Source organism: Epinephelus fuscoguttatus, linkage group LG4 (assembly GCF_011397635.1).
Source record: "Epinephelus fuscoguttatus linkage group LG4, E.fuscoguttatus.final_Chr_v1".
Classification (NCBI taxonomy): domain Eukaryota; kingdom Metazoa; phylum Chordata; class Actinopteri; order Perciformes; family Serranidae; genus Epinephelus; species Epinephelus fuscoguttatus.
The window spans coordinates 32,548,434-32,573,222 of record NC_064755.1 but is presented as its reverse complement, the minus strand read 5'-3'; the positions used below and the strand labels follow the sequence as shown (position 1 = coordinate 32,573,222).

At 43.6% G+C, this 24,789-nt stretch overlaps 1 protein-coding gene across 1 annotated transcript; it reads right to left on the bottom strand.

Moving 5' to 3' along the window:
• Positions 1-679: 679 nt before the first annotated feature.
• On the bottom strand, positions 680-24,490 carry nuak1b (NUAK family, SNF1-like kinase, 1b). The gene is made up of 7 exons (XM_049573266.1): positions 23,174-24,490; positions 17,226-17,346; positions 11,198-11,349; positions 9,947-10,012; positions 9,101-9,220; positions 7,246-7,378; positions 680-5,067 (listed from the first exon to the last, which is right to left on the bottom strand). The coding sequence occupies exons 1-7, from the start codon at positions 23,483-23,485 to the stop codon at positions 3,974-3,976; spliced, it is 1,998 nt and encodes a 665-aa protein (XP_049429223.1). The 5' UTR covers positions 23,486-24,490; the 3' UTR covers positions 680-3,973.
• Positions 24,491-24,789: the final 299 nt, after the last annotated feature.

The following is a 24,789-nucleotide window of genomic DNA, read 5'->3' as shown; positions in this document are numbered from 1 at the left end:
GGACTTGAGTACAAAGATTTGAGACTAGTAGTATGTGAGAGACACCAATATTGGCCAGTTTTGTGAATGTGAATGGGTGTTTCAATCTGAATGTCATTCACTTTAGTATTGATCCCCCAGAGAGTCATTTCAGAATCCATTTTAAACTTCTTTTAATCACATACAAGGCTCTGAATGTTCTGGCACCAGAGCATATAACTGAGCTTCTCACACTGCACCGTCCAAACAGGCCCCTTAGGTCTGCTAGTCTGGGCCTTCCAACTGTTCCAGGGTGCAAGTTAAAGACAAAGAGTGATCAAGCATTTTCAATTCTTGCTCCTCGCCTTTGGAGGAGCCTCCAACTGAGCATCAGATCAGCTGACTTTGTTCACGACTTTAAATGTCGTCTGAAAGCGTACTTTTACAGACTGGCTTTTCCTGACAGTTGATAGACTTATTGTGTGTATGGGAGTGTGTGCATTTGTAGCCATGCGAATATGTATGCACGCCTACAGGTATATATATATGCTCATAAAGTGCTTCACAAATAAAGTTCTTCTTCTTCTTCTTCTTATTATTATTTATACCAATATTTAATTGGTGTTTTTCATTGTCCTACTTACAATTTGATGTCACCCAACTGTTTAACCTACAGAGCACTTTGCATTCAAACGACACACAGCATGAAAACAAACACATGTACCTTTCAAGATCCATTTATTTAAGTTGATACAGTACTACAGAGGCATTGTGTTGAGTAGAAATACACCCGGATGGATGAATTAAGACATTTTACAGGATTTAAGGAACTGTTATTGATTTGTTACTCTTAAAAAATACACGCCTGACCACTGCTTTCACAATGAGATGATACCACTCTATTTCGAACAAACGGTTATATGTTTTTGTGTGCAGCACATCTGCGCCTGAACACAACACACAGTCTAAAGCAGGCCGAAGCATGAACAGGGAGTATTTTGACAACAATTTAAATGGCTTGATCACCAATAAATACAAGTATAAAAACACATTGATAATAACTTTCATTATCAAAAAAAAAAAAAAAAAAAAAAAAAAAAAAAGTTCATAAAAGATACCAAAGGCACGCAACTTAATCCACCTTGGCAGTCCAGGATCACCAAAAAAAAAATTAAAACCAAAAACTGTGGCAATAGCCATCAATAGTAATGAGACGAAAATAATACTTAAATAACATAATAATACTAATTTATTATTATTGTCATAACAATATCCAGTCAAGTTTTCCTATGATTAGACTTTCTGCTAACTAACAGATATGCACCACGTATTTCCAGTTTGGCAGAGTTAAAGTTTCATCATCAGATTCTTTCCATTGCTTTATTTCCTTTTTCTCCTGCAGCGTTTTGGACCTCTCCTGCTTTGGTAGAGGAACAGATGCAGTTTTCTTCAGGTCAGCTAATATTCTTGCATGTTGCCCGATTCCAAATAATCTGTAAGAGCTGGTTTTTGGATATTTGGATTTGGCTGACAGGCTTCTCTACATGTGTAGCAAAACGGGAAAACTGAGACTACACCAATTTCTGTTTTTTTTTCTGGAGAGAAATCCCAATACTTCGAGGAAGGAAGTATTTTCTGCCATAACATAAAGCAATATAAAGTTTCTTACATTTTGGAAAATCAAAAACAGAAGCATAATAAAACAAAAATACTAACATAGTATAATTTTCTCACTGTAAATCCAGTTGACAATAAAATGCAATACAAAAGGCAATAAAATGCAATATAATACGCAACGGGGTCGTTCATTTAAAATCAGTACCCAGGACCTTTCCTTCACACCAGAGGACCACTGCAAACATTCAACATGTGATCAATTTCCTCGGGGGTCATCTACTGCATGGTTTTCCATCCACATCATTTGATATTCTGGATGATGTCAGTCACCGTTCTCCCCACTTTTCTGCTGCTGTGGAAAAGTGTAACACACTTTCTAAGGCCATGCACACACACTGACCCTCAAGACAAGCTGTATCAACAGCCTCCAGCATCTCAAATAAAAGCTGAAAAAGAAAACAAATGTGAGGTGAAGCCAACGCAGGGATGATTTCATTCACCAATGGGGATTCCCAAGCCAAAGAAAAAAAATCCAGAGGACTCCCATTAGTCCGTAACCCATCCATTCCCATGAATCATGCCAAAGCTCCATCACATCTTTGGTATTAAAAGAAAAACTTTCCATCTACTCTTTCTACTCACTTTCTTTACTTTCACTACTCTACATTACAGTTCCTTCAAAAAAAATAAACCTAACTCCTTGACCTTTCCTGTGTTTTACAGGAAAGTCCTTTCCAAGCGTCGCTCTTTCACACTCTCTCCTTCTCCCTCTAGCTATAAATCTCTACGCGCCACTGCCTCTCTCTTACTCTCAAATGAAAACAATAGCTGGCTAATTGTGCTTGGTTGACATAATGGACTAGTATACACAGCTGGAGGGCTGAGTGCGGACCGCAGATCCCACCTGTGCTGAGTCGGGCCGGGGCTGATAGAGATCTCTAGCACCGACACGTCTCCAGCCTTTTTGTCTGAGGAATTTGCTGTGTCATCAGCAGGCTAAGCAAACCACCTTACTTGGCTCTTTTGAAAAGTTTCGGGTGAAATATTAACTAGTCTGACGAATGAAACCACCTAATGTGTCTTTGGTAAAAATAAAAACAAACAAAAACAACTGAATCTCGCACTAAAATGGCCTGTTTCATCAGGTAACCTCGAAAATGTGAAACAACCAAGGTAAAGAGAGCCAGGCACATTCCAGGACTGTGAGATGGTGTCTGCGCAATCTCCCTTCACTAAATGCCCCACTAGGTGAGTCCCTCCAGGCTCCTGGTGCTGCCAGCAAATCTGTGCTTAACTAAACCACCTAAACTGCTGACAAACTAAAGTATGCACTTAAACACTGACAAAGAACACAGAGGAGGTCTCTCTGAGGCGGCATATCTGTGTGTGATTCTACTTGTGGAAGGATCAGCAGGGGGGAGGAGACGAGACTGTTTGATCTCAACTGTCTGAGATTGACCTTTGAACCCCAAAACTATTAAAGCTAGTCAGCTGTGCGCTGAAGGCCCTGGGTCTCTCCACATTCACAAACATCATTTAAAAAAAAAAAAAAGCACAACTGGTGACAGGTTGGCCTGGCTTTTCCCTCCACTTTACGGAAATGACATACATAATTCTTTTTTTTTTTTTTATTATGAATCAAAAAAGGCACTTCCTACATATTCCCTAGTATCATACACATATATAGGACATACGCTTTTATGAAGGTATATTTGCCTGCGTGTTTTACAAGCGCAGACACAGGTATATATGCTGAGTATATATATGTTTCTCATCGCTGAGCAACATAATTATATATGTCAGTTCCACACAAAGAGTTGGAGACAAGGACTCTTCCAGTAACAGCCAGCGCCCACCAGTTTTCAACGAAAAGCTACGAAAATATTAATAAATAATCAGCAATGTCAGTTATTATTGGAACAAGACCCTGGTTTGTTTCTTTTTTTTTTAAAGGAAGTAAAGATCACAAAAACATGTGCTCTGTGTGAGTTTTAAGGTGCTTTTGTAAACTCAAACTCAAAATGGGTGGTGTACAACGAGAGCCAACCAGTTTCTGGTTGCTGCGTTTGTGATTCTAACTTGCCTTCTTGCTGAATATGTAAACATGTTGAACACAGCAAAGTCTATGGGCGGGCCAAGAAAGCAGACTGGGTGGCATTCTCTCGTGCCAGCTGAAGTGTGTACATCTGTGTGTGTATGTATGTGCAAGACGTATCATTTCCATCAAGATCTCGGCCCCATTTGGAAAACCACCACTTTCCTAAAGGTGTATCCCAGTAACACACTGGTCGTTAATGCCACCTACAGTATTACACATGTGCACACACACATACACACACACAGTCAGTTCCCTCTGCTTCCTCTCTCTCTCTCTCTCTCTCTCTCTGCCACCCATCTGTTAGGTGAGGTTGCTGCTGATGTCCAGGGCTTGCTGGTACACCTGAGTCATGTCCTCCAGGTCCCCCAGCAAGGAGAAGCTGCCATTGTCCCCCGGGGAGCCTTTTGTTTTGGGGCCACGGCTGAACTTGGATCCCTGGAGCGGCGGGGCTGCCTGGAAGCCCTTAAAGTTGGCGAGCTGCAGCAGGTTTTCAGCCGAGACGCAGGCCCTGATGTTCGGGCGGAGGTTGTGGGTGGAGGGATGCCACTCGGCCCCGCTGAGGGAGCTGGGTGACAGGGACAGGACGGAGCTGTCCTCCCCGACTATGCTGGAGGGCCGACTCTGACTGCGAGACAGACCAGAGTCAGTTGAGGGAGGAGGCTCGCCAAGGGCTCCAGCCACTGCTGCCGCTGATGGAGGCCCGCTGTAGGTGGAGTATTTGCCGTTTCGCTTCAAGATGCCCTTTCTCCCCATCACTCTCTTTGGTGGAGATGTGGCGAGCAGAGACATGCTGGCACCCCCTAAAAGCTCGGAGGACTCGCTGCGCTCTGGTGAGGAGTAGTACCCTGATTCCCGCTGTTGGTTGTTCTTCAAGATGCCTTTCTTTGGCAGGGAGGGCACCATCTTAGCTGGTGAACCTCCTCCCAGACTCGGCTCCTCCTCCTCTTGATCTGGGCTCGAGGCTTCCTCCCCCACTTCTGCTTGTTGAGGCAGCGCTGCTTGGCCCAACTCCACCTCGTCCAGACTGGCAGACCTCTGCTCCTCAGTAACCCTGGTCTTTAGGATCCCCTTGGGTCTCTTCAGACCTGGCTTGTCCTCTGCTCCACAGTGGGCCTGTCCTGCCTCCACATTTTCCTTCTTGGACTTTTTGGGCCTCTGGCGCAAAATCTGGGGCATGGCTGCAGCCTTGGCTCCAGAACCACGTGGCTCAGTGCGGTTCTGCCAGTCGATGAAGCGGGCCAGCATGGGCGAGCCTCCGTGGTCACGTTGGGTCTCGCAGTCACACACACTGTTCTTCCAGCCCCAGTTTACCCACCAGTGGTTGGCTATGTCCTCCACTGTGGCCCGGCGCTCAGGGTTCACCATCAGCATCCAGCGGATCAGTCCACGAGCGTCTGGCAGGAAACAGAACGAGAACAATCTGTAAGCCATCTCATACCACACACCTAGGGTTGCAGCAGTATACCGGTGATATAAAAATTGATGGTTATCATACTGTGTACATTTGCATTTCTTCGATATTGGAAAAAAATACAACTGGAGAGAGAATCTCAACTTTATTTTAGGTATTTTTTAAAGGGAGACTTTTGACACAAACGTGTGTTTTTATAAAATGGTTTCAAGTACGTTTGCTGTGGTCAGTCTCAACTTCATTTTACTTTTTACACAGACTTCCATCAAAAAACTGGTTTCAGGTTTCAATTACAGTAATAGAACATGTCGAACCAAAAATCACCCATCTCTTTTAATTCTGTTAGGAGTAATTTTGATTTAAAATAATAACTGTAAAACCGTGATATTTTCTGAGATGATTATCACACCGTACACACCACTTGGCATAAAAATCTTTATGATAACATCATATACTGTTACAGGGTTGGGCAACATATCAACATTATATTGATATCTTGACATGTGACTAGATATACCATACAATATTTTCACAATACTTTAATCACAATACAACAGTATTGCGATATATTCCTATTTATTATGGTTTTTCAACTGCAAATCATGTCACAGAAGGAAAACTTTGTCAACATCTGTATTATCTAATATAATAAAGTTTTCAATCGGTTCATCTCACTTCAGTTATTTTTATTGCATCACAAGTGGGCTGAAAAAGCAATTGAATTCATTGTTCTATTAGGCTACCAAAAGTTTCATTTGTATTTGTAAAATTAATAATTTACGCAACAAAAAATTCAATTTCAATTCAATTCAATTTATTTTGAAAGCCCACTGTCACAAATCACAATTTGCCTCAGAGATTTTTTTTACAGCATACAACATCTCTTTGTCCTTGGACCCTGACAACGGATAAGGAACAACTCCCCCCCAAAAACTCTGTAACAGGGAAAAAAGGGGTAGGTGATGGCTGTTTTTCGATACAGTACTGCCATGCAAAATATCACAACACTATGCAGTATTGTTAATTTCCCCCACCCCTTCTGGATATCGTCTTTTGGGTATCGTAACATCATGAGTGTTGTCTTTTCCTGGTTTTAAAGGCTGCTTTGCCGTAAAGTGGTGTAATTTTAACTGTTCTATTATTTGCCTTCACCCGCTTAGTCATTACATCCACATTATTTATGATTATGTATCAAAAATCTCAATGTGTAAATATTTTGAGAGAGCACCGATATAGTCACAATACTGATAGAAGTATTTGGTCCAAAATATCGTGACAGTGAATTCCCCTGTTATGAGCACTAATGAGAAATGCATTAAGAATTAAACTGTCTGGGTCTGTCCACATTCACAGATGCTTGAAGTGGCCCTGGCCCTGATGTGGTTTTTCATCAAATAATGGAATAATTAGAGATACATGTAAACATGTGGTGTTATAATTTTTTCGACATGCTACTTTTTTTTAAGCATAAGTTGCAATTATTCAATCTGGAGGCGTTTTATTTTTCTATTGTTCAATGTAAACCACAGTAATGTATCCTCAGTTAAATAACACCGCAAAAAATGACAGTGACAAAATTCACACCATGTGAGCATCTTAAGTTGACAATGAGAACTCAATAATAATGGGAATAAAAACTAATTTTTTCCAACTTCATTTCTGCATTCGATTTTTTCATTTTTAAATTGAGTCCTTAAACCAATTCGACTTCAGATTAATAAACAATGAATAGGCTGATATGTAACAAATCAGATGTATGATAGGTTTGTAGCTTAGGCGATAAAATTTACTTTCTTTAAAATGTCAAAACAAGAAGAACATCATCCGTAATGGATCGTGCAGATTCTACGATATCTGTTCACTGAGAGCACTCTGATCCATATTCCATTAAACAGTTTATGGACCAATGTCTCAAAGACTTTCGAGTATTTTCTGGAATTCAGATAAAGAAGTGAGTCCTGTACAATTTATAGACAGAGAGACAGGGGTCAATGGTTTCAGTTTCTGACAAACGGCGTACCTCGCTGACTCTATCTGCACTCCAGCTGAACGAGATTTGCCAGGTGTAGTTTATGATATAAAAGGTAGTTGGATCAGGTTTGTTTTCCTAGCGTGACAAAAAGCAGTAGAAATACAAACAGAGGTTTACAAACAGGAGTACCTGAGGACTGAGTGGGCTCTTTGTACTCGCCGTTGCTAATCTGGCGAATGAGGTTCTTGTGGTCTCCCCCATCAAATGGCATGGTTCCATAGACCAGGGTATACAGCAGCACCCCCAGAGCCCAGCTGTCCACCTGCGCAAAACAACAAAAAAAGGTTATTAACGGTTTCATTCAGTCAGCACACACACTGCCTATCAAATAAGGCATGTGGGCTGTATGCAGCTGGCCAATAAAACAAAATATCGAGGTGTGTTAGATCGGGTGTTATGTAATAGAAACACAGTCTTCCCAGTCCTGTTTTGATTAGTGATTCATGGCATTAAAATGAATGTTGTGGAATGAGCTCAGCTCTGCTCAGCATCAGGCCTGAGTTGAGTTATACTCTTTAAGTTTGACATTAAGAAGCACCATATCACTTCTTCACGCCAACATCACACAAGAACATCTCTGTTAAAGAGATTGTGATGCTGCGGTGCTTCTCTGGCGAGCTTTTCATAGAAATAATGGCAAATGCCGGCACTCTGGGAAATGGCTAGTTTCCACACAGATAAATCCTTTTCCTCCAACCTCCCCCCGAGTCGCTCCTGCTCTGTCAAGCAGAAGCAAGCACTTTCTGACCACCAACCTAATGCAATGTGGCTTCCTAAGTAAGCGGTTACATAAGATTTTGTGTCTGGGGCATGAGGAGGTGCACAGCCACGTGGGAAGTGGTGGGAGTGGAAGAGGGTAATGAGTCCAACAGAGATGGCAGAGTCGTGATATCCTGGCCCCTGATGACTCGCCGGAGACACGCTGCCATTCAGTGATCAGCAGATGACCGCTCTCAGCGTGTGTCTGCGTGTACGTGAGAGTGTGACAAAGACAAAAATGTGATGTGTGTGTGTCGACTGTGGTTAGGAAAGGATGAGATGTCCAGAGGAATGTGGCTCTGATGGCGGTGGCTGAAGCTTTGAGACACAGTCTGGGAAGAGGAAATCAGATAGGGCCAGTTAAGGAGCTAGTGTACTTCCTCAAAGGATCTGGACCCACATCAAGAATGCTTCTCTCGCCTGTTGCCATTGGTCCGTTCCCGAGGGCGAGACAGGGCACGCACTATTGTTTTGTTCTATTTTTGTTGCCTGTGTTTGCTGTAATTTGTGGCCTCACCCCAACCGGGGTTCTGTAATTTCGATTGCAATCGGACTGCTGTAGTTTTTAGCACTCTGGAGTAAATTATAGTGAATTACGCTAAATTGAACGGTTGGACTTGAATATCTAAAAATGCAAGTTTTTCCCCCTCTGTTGCTTTGTTTTATGTAACTGATGCAATTTTAGAGACGACGCCCTTCAGAGTGAGTCTGGAATTGCCAGATAAGTGGCTTTGGGGAGACATTTTCACTCTTTCTTTCACCAAAACTATTTGACTTTGACCATGAGCGTCTCTTTGAGGCTGTGGAGGCTCATTCCGATCCCATTAAGATGAAGAGAAAGTGAGGAAAAACTATCCTCCAGTTCCTCACTTCAAAGGAGCCAGACATGGTAGGCAGGGGAGGACAGGGGAGGGATGCAGACAGTATCTGAGCTGACCTACTGTGGAGTTGCAAGAGAGACCTCCCTTTGACTGGAGACTAACAGTAATCCCATCAAAGAAACAGAAATAAAGCCTATCCACTTCTTTGTGTAGGGCCTACATGGTGATGATAATCACTAGTGAGATAATAAGGATGAAAGCTATATAAGGTGAGAAATAACAGCCAGGGAGGACAATGATGATAATGATGGATACATAGAAGGAAAACATATCCTGGAAATTAAGTTCACACACAAACAGCTGGGGCTTGAGTCATTGTCATTGTTTGGTTCAGTGGGCCTCACCTCTGGGCCACGGTAAGGTCTCCCATTGACAATCTCTGGTGAAGCGTAGAGTGGACTGCCACAGAAGGTTTGCAGCAGCTTGTCCTTGTGGTAGAGGTTGGAAAGCCCGAAATCAGCAATCTGTGGAAACAGGGGTACGTGTGGAACTTACGTCAGCCATGTGACTGTTAACCCTTCACATACAGATCACTTGGGACAGGATTAGGCCTGTTTAATGGTACAAAATTTCACCTCCAAGCTCAAATCTTTAATTCAAAATTTGGCCAATAAAAACAGTCTAAGTGATGCCTCTTGCGCCTAACAGACGAGGTAAGCAAAGCTTCTAACCGCAGCTAACTCCATAATCCTGGGGATGGACAGCAAGGCAGCCAGGTGGTTTGTTGTTGGATTTACAGAGTTGAGGGTGAAGTTGTTGGGGGGTAACACTACAAATGACAGACTTTCTGGCTTGTTGCTAAGGGTTGGCAAGCTAACGCCTATCAGGACCGCGTTTCTTCCACTCCGAAAGCACAGCTGCAAGCTTCCGATAAACTACGTTGTGCCGTGTTTGAAGTGTTTTATTTTTCTTCAGACTCATGCAAGTAGGCAGGAACGGAGAGAAAAAAAAAGGAGGAATCATTGCGTCCAGGTTTTATGATGGTGGGGAAAACCCTGCTGTTTATGGCATCATGCTGACTAAAATGTTGGTGACATTCTCATGTAAACACAACAGGCAATATTAAGGTCAGCAAATTGATTGAGCTCATGTCCATATATTGTACGATAACTTGATAAAATAATTATCATGACAGGCCCAGGTGGGGTATGACAGTCCTGTGGGTTTAACAGATCAAAGGCCAGACTTACCTTAATATTACAGTTTTCATCCAGTAGCACATTTTCCAGTTTCAGATCCCTGTGCACCACTCCATTCTGAAAGACAATAAGGAAAAAAACAAACTCATGATTGATGTATCTATTGATGCATTATTTACCAGAGATGGATCCAAGTCATAAACAGCCCATTGTACTGAGAGATGATTTACTCTGACAAAGCCAGCCTGTGGCTCTCGGGGGAAATCAAGGCAGCCTGTTGGTCTAGTACTCTTTAATTGGTCCTGTCCCCTCTGGGGTCTTCACGCTGACATCTGCTGTGATTTTGCTTTTTAAATCGGCTCACATGTGTCACATAAACATGAGCCTGTAATTACCACATTGTATGACTGATGTTCTCACAACATCATAGGATTAAAAAACAACTATGCCATTAATGCTTAGGTTTAAAAAAAAAACACCCTGGAATTAACATGTGGAATGCAGACAGACAGACAGACAGACAGCTCAGATGCGGAGGAGTGACATCACCCGTCACTCCACCCCCCTCCGGGCTGCGCTCTGCGTGGCATTTCCCATTGGTTAGTGCCTGGCAGGCAGCTCATGTTCACATGATCCTGATTGGTGGATACAAGGAAGAAATGGTTGTTTGCTTGTTGTGTCAGTGACTCACACCACCCCACCCGGTGGGAGGTTGTGCTTGGTAGTGATGATTCATCATTCATGGCTGTCTGGGACTCTCCTATCTGAGGACCATGACATCATCCCCTATCTCCAGCTGGGAAGAGGATGACATGAGGGGAGCCCAATCCAAACAAGAGCTGAGACCTTGGGGTTTTGATGGGAGTTAGTGAGGTGTGGGACAGGGGGTTGACATGTCATGGGTGTGGCTGGAGCTAAATCTCCGGGGAAAAGCTTTGGGGGTATCTGGGGACATTCATCAGTGTGTCAACAGAGGAGGACCGAATTAATGCAGGGACTGTTTGGCGCACTGTAATCGGAGTGTAAGCCTGAATTAAACTGGCCTGTGTTCCATCTTCGCTCAGAAACAGATGACTCCCTTATACCGGCGCCAAGAAAAGCATACTGTGTAGGGCCTGCAGATTAACTGGCTATATGGATGACTGTGGAGGTGCATGGTTAATGTTACAATAAGCATGCTGTGGCCTGGAAAACAAAATCTGGATGCGTGTGAGAGAGGCAGAGAGAGATTTCAGGTGACCAAGAGAATGAATGTGCGTGTTTTTTCTCTCTATGTGCACAGCGTGGTATGGGTTTTCTCACCTTGTGGCAGTGGTGCACGGCGGAGACTATCTGTCTGAAGAAGTGTCGTGTCTCCCGCTCGCTCAGGCGCCGGCGCTCACTGATGTAGTCATACAGCTCGCCCTTGCTGGCATACTCCATCACGATCACGATCTTGTCCTTGTTCTCAAACACTGAGAAATGATAAGAAAACAATTGGAGTCCATTAATACTTCCAGAGATGGGAGGACAGCTTGTAAAGTCATTCCAGGTTCATTCGATCATGTTAAAATCACAAATGGACGTTGTTATGTAAAAAAGCAGAATAAACCAGTTCCCCCCCCCCTTTAGTTTTGGACCAAGTATATGAATTCCAGAGGAACACATAACATCTCTGCATTTCTCCCAGGGTTACATCACCCAAACCCCACCTCATGTGTCTGGCTCCTTCACAACATTGCAGGGAGGGGCTGTTAACTCAATCAAGCCCACTCCTCAGAGACCGGAGCGAGTGCAGAGCATCGAAAACAGAGAGGAAGCAGGAACCAAATCGGAGTTAGCTTTGCAGACAGAGAGTACACTGCAGGGTCAAACGATGCCCTTGACACATTACACTTCTACTTCACATGATGTCGACACATTTCACAACACACTCCCACATTCTTACCCCCCCGTACTGAGTGTCCATATCACATAAATTACTGCACAACAGTTTATTGCGGCAACACGGTGCAACTTCCCCTTCTCTCAGCAGAACTAGTCTCATATCTATATAAACTAATGCATGACTTAACTGTCTCATGTATTTCTGTGTTTGAATGATAATGGAAACCAAGTAATATTCATGTCAGTGTCTTCTGTTCAGTCACTTAAGTCATACACTGTAGCTACAGTTTTACATTGTTGGATTTTTATATGACCAAAACAAATCAAGATAAAAGCTAGGAAACAACGCTGGATGATTCATCTTCAATCTGACTTTTACAAGAAATGATTTAAACCTTTTTTTACATTAAAGGGAAACAACTAAATTTAGAAATCCATTAGGTTATTTCTGTGGCCAAGGAAAGTTTAATCAATACTTGTGAACATGAGCTTCTCTCTCTCAAAGCCAGTAATCAGAGAAGTGATGCTGCAATCTTCTACAAGACAGAAGTCAATAATGCCAAGTCACAAGTCTGGACTTCCAATCTAATGCGTCCCAGTGCGTCTGTTCGGGAAAACATGCAAACTAGTGGTTGTATGTCAAGTTAATGAGCTTTAAAAGCATTTACAGAGTAACTACCTCAAATACCACAGCGTCATCAGCAAAGAGAAATGGCGTATAAAATGAGTGAACTGTCTTGCTTGTCTTTGCTCATTACAATAACACATAACAGCTCAAAATTGTGTGAATGGGTGCTGAGTGTAATGGCATAAAGCTGTGTGCATTCGCTTGTGTAGACGGAGGCAGAGACACGCTTCTGGCGAAGACTTCCATCAAGTACAATTTAGCTGAATATGAGGTTGTTACAGCACGTCTCATAAAACAAACATTACATATAATACTAAGAAAAGGTAATTCTGCTTGTGCTTAACTGTGTACGCTGCCATGTTGCTGTGACTGTCAGGTTTCCGACTTTCATGACTGTCCATTGCACGTTTTGTTGTCAGAGGTTGTTTTTCTCCAAGTTCTTCCCACAATGGAGTGCAGGGTAAGCTTTAAACTTTGGATGTCATCAAGTATAAAGCCAGACAATGAATGGGAGCCTGATTTTATGGACCCAAAAAAATATTTGTTTCTTTTATATCCAAATAAGCTTTGCTCTATTGTAGTGTTCCCAGTTCTGAAATAGAAAATGCCCCCATGTACTCAGAACAATCCTCATGTGCTCTCAGTGTCATCTAGAACATCTTTCCCAATTCATTATGTAAGGAGCAGCTCCACACTTGATACTTGATGACATCACAAATTTGACTTTTAGATCTAGAAGAGAGTTAAGATAACTAATAGTCATGTATGAATTTTAAAAATGGGTGTACTTCTCCTTTAACTGACAATAACACGTGAATTAAAATGGCGACCTGTTACACATCTGGTGACCGGAGAAAGTAATGTTATTACAGTTGTACTGCTGTAATGCATTCCTGTCCAACTGGAGTCACCAAACATATCATTCTGTGTCAGTATTTAGCCTTCTGGTGTATACTTTCAACTTGGCAACATGCTTCTCTCCCAGCCAGCGCCTTGGCATGAAGGGAATGAAAATGGTTAGGGAGGGAGAAGGGGAGAGAGGGAACACTGAGTGGATGACAACAACACAGTCAACCATGTTGCTAAGTATTGTGTGGGCTGATTTTCCCACACAGCAGGGTCACCGGGGGTGAGGGCCTCTGCTTTTTGCACCCTTGAGTGAGCACCTTCATAGTTTGTCACACCACTTTCCTCACCCCCCTCCCTGGGTCCTTTTAAAGATATAATCCTCTACAAAAACACACAGTTGCTGAGTGATGGTAATGCTCCCTGATTGTGACTGTCTGGCTACTCTGGAAGTAACAGAGGGGATGGAAGCCAAGCACCCGGGAGGTCGGGATAGATCCAGCCCTCTGATGACATTCGGTGATCCGTGGTGGGGCTGTGCTTGGAGAGCCAATTCTCAGCTTGTGTTCGCATTTACCTTTGACCCCCGGTGGTGAAGTAATTACCTGGCTTACATAACTTGTGTTTGTTTCGGCCCGTTGGGTACGCCAGCCGCCACTACAGCCCTGCTGTCACTCATCAGGCTTTGTTCACAGGTCAGGCCCTCATATCTTGTCCTATTGCCTGCACTGATTATTGACAATGTTGCAAGCTTGTGGCAAGAAGAATATGATTACAAAGTGTAATACAGAAGAGAGGTGGAGTACTATTGATGCAGAAAATAAATAAGCAAGCACTCGAGACTTCACACCTCTTGATTTAGAAGGTTTTATGCGGATTACCTAACAGGTTATTTACTGAATTTGTTATTGACTGAACGGAGCTACCACAACAAAAAGATCCTCAGAGTTTAAATTACAATCTAGGCTTATGTCACCTTTAGAGAATGCAGTATAATGAATACAATAAAAAATTGTGGTTCTTCGCTCAGAGCAGGGTGAATGGTTTTATGTCTGGTCTAACTTAATATCTCCTTCTTATTTCCCTTTTTCTCCTAAAGTAAAACTTCAACATTTTAGGAAATATACTTATTCGCTTTCATGCTGAGAGTTAGATGGGGAGATGATAACACTCTCATACCTGTATGGCAAATATGATCCTGCAGCTAGCAGCCGATTTGTTTAACTTATAGGGAAACAGCTCTCCTGGCTCTATCCAGAGGCCACAAAATTTGTCTACCACCACTTCAAACACCCACTAATTAACATGTCATATGTTGTTTAGTTAATCCACAGAAAAACATGTAATAACAGCAATTTGTCTGACTATTTTTTTGCCTGGCGGTGTGAATTCTAAAAAGTCCCAGAGTTCAGCTGAGCTAACAGCTGTTGACTACAGCATCAAATTCACTTTACAGACATGAGAGTATTGTCATTTAGGTTTGGGTGACATCACAGTGTTACGGTTTGCCAGGGTATTGAGAAATCCTGACAGTGTAATTTCAATAATGTAAAAAATACAGACACTTCTATTTCTATTAAACTGATACAGAGATGCTGTATTGAGCTGATGCAGTGCACTGCGTAGGCCACCAGAGGTCAGTCTCTACTGGTAGGACAGGCAGGTGAGCTGCGAAGAACGGCGACTGGGAGTGGTGGGGTTAACGTTACAGGACTAGCAATAGCTGACCAGCTTCGTCACAGGAAGACTGTGTAGACAACAGCATATTTTCATATCTAACTCAGGGAATTGAGGGTTTATTTTGATCAAACAAGAGCTTGTGATTTTGGTGATTTTTTTTGACTAACTAAGGTGATTTTGGCAAGCTCTATTTTGTTTCTGTAAAGCTTGAATTAAGTGTGGTTTATGATGAGTTGCCATGGCAATTAATCTAGTCTTAATGTGGCAAATACTTTTCTGTTAAATAAGGAATAAATAGGTGCAAGAATATTTGTTTTCTTAACATTTGTTAGTTTATTTATTTTGTTTATTTATTAGACTTTATTTATTAGACAGCTTGTGGGACATAGGAACTTGCCTGATGTGGGGGTTGGGGTGGGTTACATCACAGGTACAGTATACTCCTGTGAAATGTCAGGAGGGTAGTATGAAGTAATGAAAAAAATTGATACGACCCAAGCCTAGCAGTAAATTTCTCTCGTAACTCTTGCAAAGGAAGCAAATGAGTGTACCTTGCGCATATACTGTGTATACTGTTTAAGTTATTGCTTTAACTTGTGTCAGTTTTGTCAGGCTTAGCTTTATAGCGTCAGTCACTTCTAACAATGTAGTTGGTTAGATGCATCATTTTTTGCACTGGCAGCATTCTTTGGGGTTGACTATTTGTTTTAAAAGGTGGGCGCTATGTTACCCAGTTAAGCCTGAGGAGTGAAGAGCGAAATCCGCTCTTAAATGCCCCGCACAGCATGCTGATGGATGCAGAATGAGAGGGAGTGGTGAAGACTCAATCTTCACACACACATCTGGTTCAGCTTTGCTTCACACAAGGCAGTTAGCAGGGGCTGTTGAAGAGGGTGTTGCCGGATACACAAATCTCGGGGCCTCCTATATATCTCTAAAGCAAGGCTGGGCGGAGGCCAGGCCACAACAGTAAACGCTGGGTTTGAGGAGAAACACCAAAGGGCGAGAGCAACGAGTCTGGTCGAGTTTGTTGGTGGAGCAGTCTGTTTTTAAAGGAAGGCGGCGCACAGAGGAACACCATACAGCCTCGTTGAAGTTTATAAAGCGGGGTGTTCTTTTAATCGCTCTCATACAAAACACTTAAAGCTTGGCTGCACTTCAGCCCTCCAGCTGACTACTGGCACGTTCCCATGACAAATAGTGATGTTTGTCACTTATTTACATTGCTGATAACAACCTGGGACTTTGACACTGAACAAAGGACAGTGGGTAAGCCAGTTTGGGCAGTGGCACACAACCGGCTGCCATTGTGCCAGAGCAGCTCTCCTGAAAAGGGCACTGAAACTGTTGCTTTGTTGACACGGGTGTAAAAATAGTCACAAGTCACAAATCATATGAACACCGCAGCGCCTTGTGACTTTAATTGCCTGCACATAGGCCCAGACTATATTATAAGAGATGATTTATTGCCAACGATATGTTGAAAGAATTCAATGGGAATTGTTTAACCTTTACACTGCCCATTAATTCTAATCTGTGTTTTCTCCCAGTAACGTTAAGGTCATTCAAAAGGACTCATATCAAAAAAAGGGGGCCATTTAAGCCTGACTTGAAGGCTTTGATAGTTAGAGTTGCTTCCTGGGGTAGATATATTGATGTTGCTCCAGGGAAGGCTTAAGGTCTTTCCTCCCTCTGCATAGAACTGGACCAGAGTCAGACACGGTGCAGGCCTGGGTCACTAGGGTCAATTCAGTGTCTCCTTGGCTACACACAATTGTGCACACAGGCTCATACATAGACACAAATATACAAAGACTCACATATGTGCAAACACACACATACACAAGTACAGTCTGGTTCCCAGCTGCAGTTCTCTCTAAGTATCAGCAGATGTCTGGCCCTGAGATCAAGACCAGAGAAGACAAGAGATGAGACCTCTTAGATGTGAGAGAGGCAATCCCTCCGAATACCACCGCTCTTACACACAAACGTTCAACGCACACACACACACGTGCACACACACATTCAGAGAGATCCAGACGCACACCGTCAAAGCCATCCAGACTTTTACTGGCCCAGGCAGCCAGACGGAGCAGAGAAGATGAATAACATCCCAGAGCTGTAGTCCAGGTCTTATTATGACATCTGCATGTCATAACATGACAATCCTGCAGCTTGGCCACAAGTGCTGAATGAGCTGAGGGAGGGGGTGGATATCGGACATGTGTGTTTTTGTTTATGTGTGTTCAAGGCGAACAAGTGTGTATGATTTGTCATGTGTGTGTTTCCAGGCATGCAGCAAACCCTCACCTTCATATATCGAGATGATGTGTGGGTGGCGGAGGGATGACATGATCTCAATCTCCCGGCGGATGTGAACCATGTCCTGCTCGTCCTTGATCTTCTCCTTCCGAATTGACTTGATAGCCACCTGGAGACAGAGGACAGAGGACGCTTTGATCAGCTGACTTATCGCAACGTAAAATTTAGATTTCACAGTCACAGATAGCTCGGGTGCATCATGTACAACAGTTCCACCTAAACTGATTACATAAATATGTTGATTTAATTTGGAGCTGTGAAATAAGACTGAGGCACATTCATGTCTCGTTCATTATCTTATCAGTGAACTTTAAAATGTGCTCGCAGAGTACATACTGCACACCATGTGACATCTGTCTGTCTCAGTTAAAACATGTGAGCCAACTCAGTGAGCATTGCTACATATCTTTCCCTAATAAACTCAGTGTACCTCATCAACCTCATTTACCTCCCCTCCGAGGGGTCTCTCTATAGCAACCTTCGACCTCCTCACCAGGCCTTCCTGTTATGACAGCCAGATGAGTCAAACAAGAAGGAGGCGTCATCTTAGTCTCACACTGTGTAATTTCCTCTCTCTCTTTTCTGTATGAAGCAAAATGAAGGTGAAAAACAACCTGACACATGATGCTATAATGGAGGCTTGCTTTGCACTCTTTCAGGGCCTGGGCCTACATTTAACCAGGTATTAGTCAGTGTTTGGGCTGAGTCTCTGACCTGGACTCTGAACCTGTCTCAAAAGGCTCTGACACACCAAACCGACATCAAAGAACTAGTGGAGATGAAGGCAGTCTGTTGTGTTGCCCCAGGTTGCTTGTGTCTCGATGAAAAGTTGCAGTTGAACACACCGCAAAGACTACAGCTAATGGCTAACTAGCGCCTGCATGAGAGGAAATACCTCTTAATACCAGCAGGGGGTGGTAATCTGTATTCGTCATTCAAAAAGGGAAACCAGAAGGCCATCAGGATTGACTCAAAATGCTAGTTAGCCCGGTTACGACACGTTTGTTTGATCTCACACCTTTTGACTTCAGCCATTTATTTGTTCTCCTTACTTCTGTTTCTCTTCTCATGCACTGAGTTCAACTGCCTATCAGAGTGATTTCCTTCACTGATGGGCTCCACCGTTTGAGACGCCGATTAAACACACTGAATCGGCTGAAAAAAAAAAGCCGACAGGGGCCGATGGTGTGGGGCACACCGCAAAAACTAGGACAACAGACGCTCATTGACAATGACCAACAGCCAGGGCCTTAACAGAGAGATCAGAAGTCAGATTCACACGGTGAAACATAGTGTTTCCATAGCAACCGTCTCTCTGGAAGCAGCTGAGGACGACGAGACTCATGATAAAGAGGTAAGCAAGGTGTTAAATGTTCACAGTCTCTGGAGGAAGACGGGGAGGTCAGAGTGTTCCTCCATTAATCATATGTCAGTATTAACCTATGCAGCCGTGTTTCCTCCCCTGTCAAAAAGTCCTCGAGGAGACACTTACATCACCGCCCGTTCTCTTATTTTTAGTCATTCTGATTAACAACAGCTAATGGCCTACTTTGAAATAGCCTGAAAAGCTGGCCTGCTGGGAGTTTTATAGAGGAATCAGGAGAATGGGCAAGGCTTGAGGAAGTGATTCAGTCTACTTGCATTTCAAACGGGCCTGCTACAGGAGGTTCAGCAGTCAACAACTACACTTGATTTGACAATTTTTCACTGTCATGGCAATGCCACCGGGGGTAAGAGTCCACCGCAACTGGATGCATTTAAACCTCTACCCTATGTGCTCCTTAAAATGAGAGGTTACTGGCCTTTTCCAAATAAAGCCATCGAGAGCACACAGTCTAGCACATGTCACTATAATTGTAGCCTAAACATTCTGGATTGAGTCCTGGGTTCGCTTTGATCAGGCCTCTATAGAGTCTGTTTCGCTCTGAATTCTGTTAGTTTAAACTTTTGTCCTCTCCTAGCTAAGCGGTAGTATTCTGAGGAGCCCAGCTTTATTCCATTCAGCACAAACCACAGGCAGTAGCGAGTGCCAAGCTAATTACCGTGTACATCAATAAAAATAACCCCAAACCGGAATAGTTCCCTTCCAGAGCGTGCCTTGATTACATAGAATTTAAAGAAATGATACCGTAATAAACAAGACGGGGTCCAGGGGGTCCACATGCTGGGCTCGTAATTGGTCAAAGTTGTTTGTGTCTTAACACTGATGTTTTCCTTTACCTCATCAGACTCATCAACATTTTATCACAGATCCCCAAACGGGAGTAACATTTCTGACTTTGGAGTCACCTCCTGGATTTAATGTAGTAATTAATTCAGGAATTCATTAATGTAGGCAACAACTGAGAAATGACCTATGCTGCAAAGGCAAGTACACTTTAACTGCTGCCTTAAAACAAATAGTCTTTTCTCCCCCCCAAAAAAAGGGTTGTAATCAATCTTTAACAGCCATGATCTTCATTCCACGCTGTAAGTTAACTCACTGAATGAGCCAGCTCTCCCACATTGGGCTTGAGACAAAGCCAGGTATCTCTTGTGTATCTCCTCATGTTCCCCTGCCCTGACCCCGATGTGGATCATTAAACAGGACTGCAGATCAGCCACTTGCCAGCTGGCGGGGCTGGCTGACACAGCTACGTTTGTCCTTAAGTGGATCCCTATTACTGTCACTCACAGTAAACAGGCGCTGCACGGCTGCCCACGCCGGCTCCTGCCAGGTATGGGGCCAGCCTTGTCTGGGACCCCCCGCCCCTCCCTCTGGTTCGCAACAGAGCTGTTTGAAGTGAAAGTCCATGTTTCGCTTCACTAGAGCCTGACATCTTCCTGCGCTTTCTCAGGCCATTAAAATAGATGAAGTATTCATCACAAGCTCACTCTTCTCTGTGTTCTCTGAAGATCATGATCATCTGCTGTGTTGAATATCTGTGTGTGTGTGTGTGTGTGTGTGTGTGTGAGTCAGAGTTAGGGGGGGAGAAAGAGAGAGTGAGTGGGAGGAAGAGGCCCGTCACTTTTCCAGAGAACTATATTCTCCAAACACAGCCAGGAATCATAATACCTCATCAGCGGCACCACATATAGCAGAGGAATGTCAGTGTTTTCCCCTCTCGCGTACCTCTCTAGTGAATCCATTGTTGGGGAATGATGTAATCTGGTGCTTTAAGCTCATATTAATATGACTCTCTAACCCCTCTCTTGTTTTGGTGGTGGGCTTCCCTGTGTCTCTGTGCTAACTACCCACCCCCCTCCCATCTGTGATGGATCCCCATACAGGATATTAACCTTCCCCTTCAATCTCATTTCCTGCTGTGGATGGCCTTTCATGTGTCACTGCCCATTGTGGGCCTGCCTGTCACCACAACCTTTTTACTACAGTCATCTAGATGGCAAATATTAAGACACACACAGTCTCTTTCTATCTCCCAGATGAGTATACAAACATGAAACCCATCTTTTTGAGCCTTGTGCACATGTCACATACCCGCACTATGATCTCTATGATCAATTGCACTCCATATAATGTTGGGTTTCCATTGAGCTGCCAAAGCACTACGACATATGGCTTTGCAGATTAAAGCAGACAGTCACTCAGTTCCACTTTCGCTGACACACTGAATGTGCCCACATCTAATCAATCTTCCTCAAGTGCCTTCAGCTCATTCCACACATGTGCATACAAACAGTCACACACATAACTTCTCTCTCAGTCTGTCTCCTCACTTTGCTCTCTCTGCTCTACTCATTTGTTTTGTGGGATGAACCAGGAAAAGGTGCAGGGATTGCATAACAGTCAACACACAGCTGCATCTGCTGCACGGACACAAGGGACTAACTTTGAGTCAGAGGTCAAGTAAACTCTGGCAACGCAGTGCCAGACACACGTGGCCCGTGAGGTGGCTGACAGTCATGCTCTGTCTGGACTCTGCTGGTACTCCATGTGCAGAGGCGTTGATTCTCAAAGGACTTCCCTAAGATATACCAACTCCCACGTGAAGCACAGCGGTGCAAGAAGTCCTATACTTTACTGAAATGCTATTTAAAGTTTCAATGCTATGCTCGGGACACTGCAGCAGATTACAGGAGAAAGGAAGCCACTGGGCCACTGAGTTTGACCTACAAAGAATTATTTGTTTACTGACAGGTGTTCCTATCATGGCAACCCTATTTATATCAGTGAAGGCGGGCTAAATAAGAGAAAGAGCTCTCTGTGTAATGCAGCACAGCTCAGTAGCACCACAAACTACATCCTACAAAAATGTCCATGCAGTTGAATTAACATCACTCTAAAAAAGTTTCAACAAAACCAATCAGTTTAACCCTTACAATGATAGGAGTTGTTGCAGGAGAGTTGTACTAGACCACATTAGTTTTAGATCTAATAAACCTGCAACTGAGTTTGGGAGTACCCCATGGAAGGATTACTTAACAGGCCTAATAGGCAAAAGAACAGGGGCCCAAAGTTGGAGGGGGACCCTCTTGCCCTAACCTGCAAAATATTCCTCAAATTAACACATACTGACCAGGAAGAGATACAAAATGACAACAAAGAGATGCAAAGGAACCGCAAAGAGACACAAAATAACTACAAAAAGGAGCAAAACAACCACAAAGAGACACTTAACGACCAAAAAAGACACTCAAAATACAAAAAAGAGACACAACATTGCCTGAAACAGACACAAAACTACAAAAACATGCATTGCAACTACAAAGAGATGCAAAGCAATGGCACAAAAACAGGCTAAACACTTATAAAGCGTGTGTATTGCACCCATGTAAGAAAGGTGAGGGGGCCTTTTGCACACCTGTGCCCGAGGGCCCATTGTCTGAATATCAGCCCCTGGTGTTCTTATGTACTTTCTTGAAGATTTTGGTTGAGAGATGTCTCAACAGAAGGGCAAGCTCTAGAGCTTTGCTTTAGAAACACTACACATGTGGAATCTTGGGTAATTGTCAAATACTCATTCAGACAATCCATTTTAGAACGAAAAAACCCATCTTCAATTAATTACCCAGAGCCAAAAATCTGAGCCAATTGCTTTGGGAAATAATATCTCAAACTCACTCTAGTCAAAGTAATTTATTCGAACCCTTCCAGACAATATGCATTGTGCAATTTTACAGTTCTAGTGAAAGTAAAACACTTCACATTAGAGCTGCTGCCATGGTAATAATAAACAGGGAAAACATACCGAAGAAAGGACAAGGAGCCAAGTGGGACAGGCCAGTAGAGAGTACCAGAGGGTTTATGGTCCCCCTATCAAGCAAGCATGCATTTGCCAGTAGCTATGAAACCACTGGGGGGACATTGTTGACCTATACTAAGTTTCCCCCTGGCATTCACAGTGCATGGAAAGTTCCTCATGGCCTGCCAGAATGGGCACAGGGGTCAAATTTTGCCACAGGAGGAAATATTTGGAGAGATTTGTTGGCCTGTAACAGCAGATGGTGAGTTTATAATGGCAGACAGCCAATGACTTTTTTATTGTTATAAAGAAACAGAAAGTGTTGGATTGACCCCTGCGAACACACCCACACAGCACAATAAAAACAAAACTGAAAGATGTGGCTTGTGTCTCAAACACTGTCTTAAAAAATGTAAGTGGTCCCTGGTAGTATCTCTGGGGGACAGTTAGTTGTTTTCCATGATGCTTTTACTGGAATCACTAGAGTCACATCAGTCAGTCAGTAGCCGGATTTGCACTCGAGCATCCGGTCGTGAGGCCCCGCATAGGACAAGGCGTGTGCAAGCCACAGCTCCCTGGCCCCATGGGCCCTTTTGAGCATGAAGGGGAATTCCCAGGGGACAGGAGATGCACACGCCTATTGGAGCAACAAAGCACTTATTTTTAAGACCAGTGCTTTACAGAATTGTGCATGTAAAACAGGCCCCACTAAAAGCATCATGACAGATGTTTACAGCTGCTTAAGTGGCTCACCTCTCTGCCGGAGTGTCGCTCAATGGCCTTCTTGACTTTGCCATAGGTGCCTCTTCCCAGCGTCTCCAGCAGCTCGTAGCGGTGTTTCAGGTTATGCTTGTGGTGGTGTTTCTTCACGCCCGAGTTCCTCCGTCCATCACTGCTTGCCGGGGTGTCTTCGGGTGAGTTGCCGGCAGGTAGGGATGGAGCTTGGGGCGGATGTGGAGGTGGAGGGGAGAGGTCACCCCCCGCCGGTTTGCCCGCTGAGGTTTGGCCCCTCTGGGCCTCGGGTCGGGTTGCCCCCCGGTGGGGCGATAAATAAGCGGTTTCCATCTCACTAGGGAAGTGTTTAAACAACCTTCCCACTGTTAAATATTTCAAACTACCTACCTAAAAAATAAATTGATAATATAATACTTATAGGTCTAATAATAGTAATAATAAATAAATAAATTACAAGGAATAACACGCAGCCTACTAGTCATATCATTACATGTGGAAACTAACATTTCCAGATTGTCTTGTTTGATCAATTGGCTTTGATCAAAGTGAACAAAGATCTCTCATCCTACCTATTCATGTTATTATCGCTATATAATCAATCTACTAATGGATTAAGCACATTATCGGTCCATAATTACCTGATACATAGTCCTGTATCACTGGATGTGAATTAATTCTAGTGCCAATATGATAATAAAATATGTATTCAGATTTCGACAGCAGGCAGCATGCCGGAAGCGGAACACACGTTGGATTTAAAGATGATATATTGGCTATAATGTATGTGCAAGCTGTATCCAAATAAAAGAAAAAAAAAGACTAAATCAATCTGTCTGCTCTCCTCACTCCTCAGTCGACTTGCATGATCTAGCTGTGGTTAATTGTAGCTCGTTCACCTCATCTATCGTCCTAAACGCTGCCAACATCACCGACTCACATCTAAAAGGCGAGAAAGCTGCGACGAAACCGGCGTTTTGGATGAAGATGACCCTCATTTTGTCCACGGCCCAGGTATAGCTCCTCATTCATCTGGACTCTGTCTATTGTGCGGCTGCATGCTCCGTGCAGTGGTCGACGGTGGTAGAGGTGCGCTGTGGTCGGACACTATCTCAGGCTGAGACGTTGTGGATATTGCCATGGTCGTTTTGCTGCTCCCCTCTCTTTTCTTCGTCCTCTTCGTCTTCGTGTGTGCCCTTCTTCTTGTTTCTCCCCTTTCTCTCTCTATCTCCAACGTGAGAGGCTGTGAATAAGACTTGCGAGAGGATCCGAGACCGGAGGCGGGGTTTACGCAGACCTCCTCCTCCCCTGTCTTTTCTCTGCCCTTCCTTCTTTGTGCTTTCACATCTCAGATATGACTGCCGCTGATCAGGGGCGTAGCTGGGAATCATGTGCACAGGAGGTGACACCCCCCCCCCCCTCCTCCTCTTCACTGTCTTATCCTCAGTCATCCATCACTGTCAAAACTGTCTAATCATTTACAGCTAAAATATGGATCCAAATATTTAGGCAATTAAACCCCTTTCCCATTGCACAAAAACCTGCTGACACTCACTAACATCTGGCTTTTTAATGCAATAGGAAAGGTTTTAATTGGTATTCACACCCAGGTCAAATGACTCCGCAGTAGTCGCGGG

Coding starts and splice junctions, on each gene's coding strand:
- nuak1b (XM_049573266.1), bottom strand. CDS start 23,485: ATGGAAACCGCTTATTTATCGCCCCACCGGGGGGCAACCCGACCCGAG. Junction 7,379..9,100: donor GACCTTACCGTGGCCCAGAG/GTGAGGCCCACT, acceptor TGTTTTGCGCAG/GTGGACAGCTGGGCTCTGGG. Junction 5,068..7,245: donor AGAGCCCACTCAGTCCTCAG/GTACTCCTGTTT, acceptor GTTTCCTGCCAG/ACGCTCGTGGACTGATCCGC.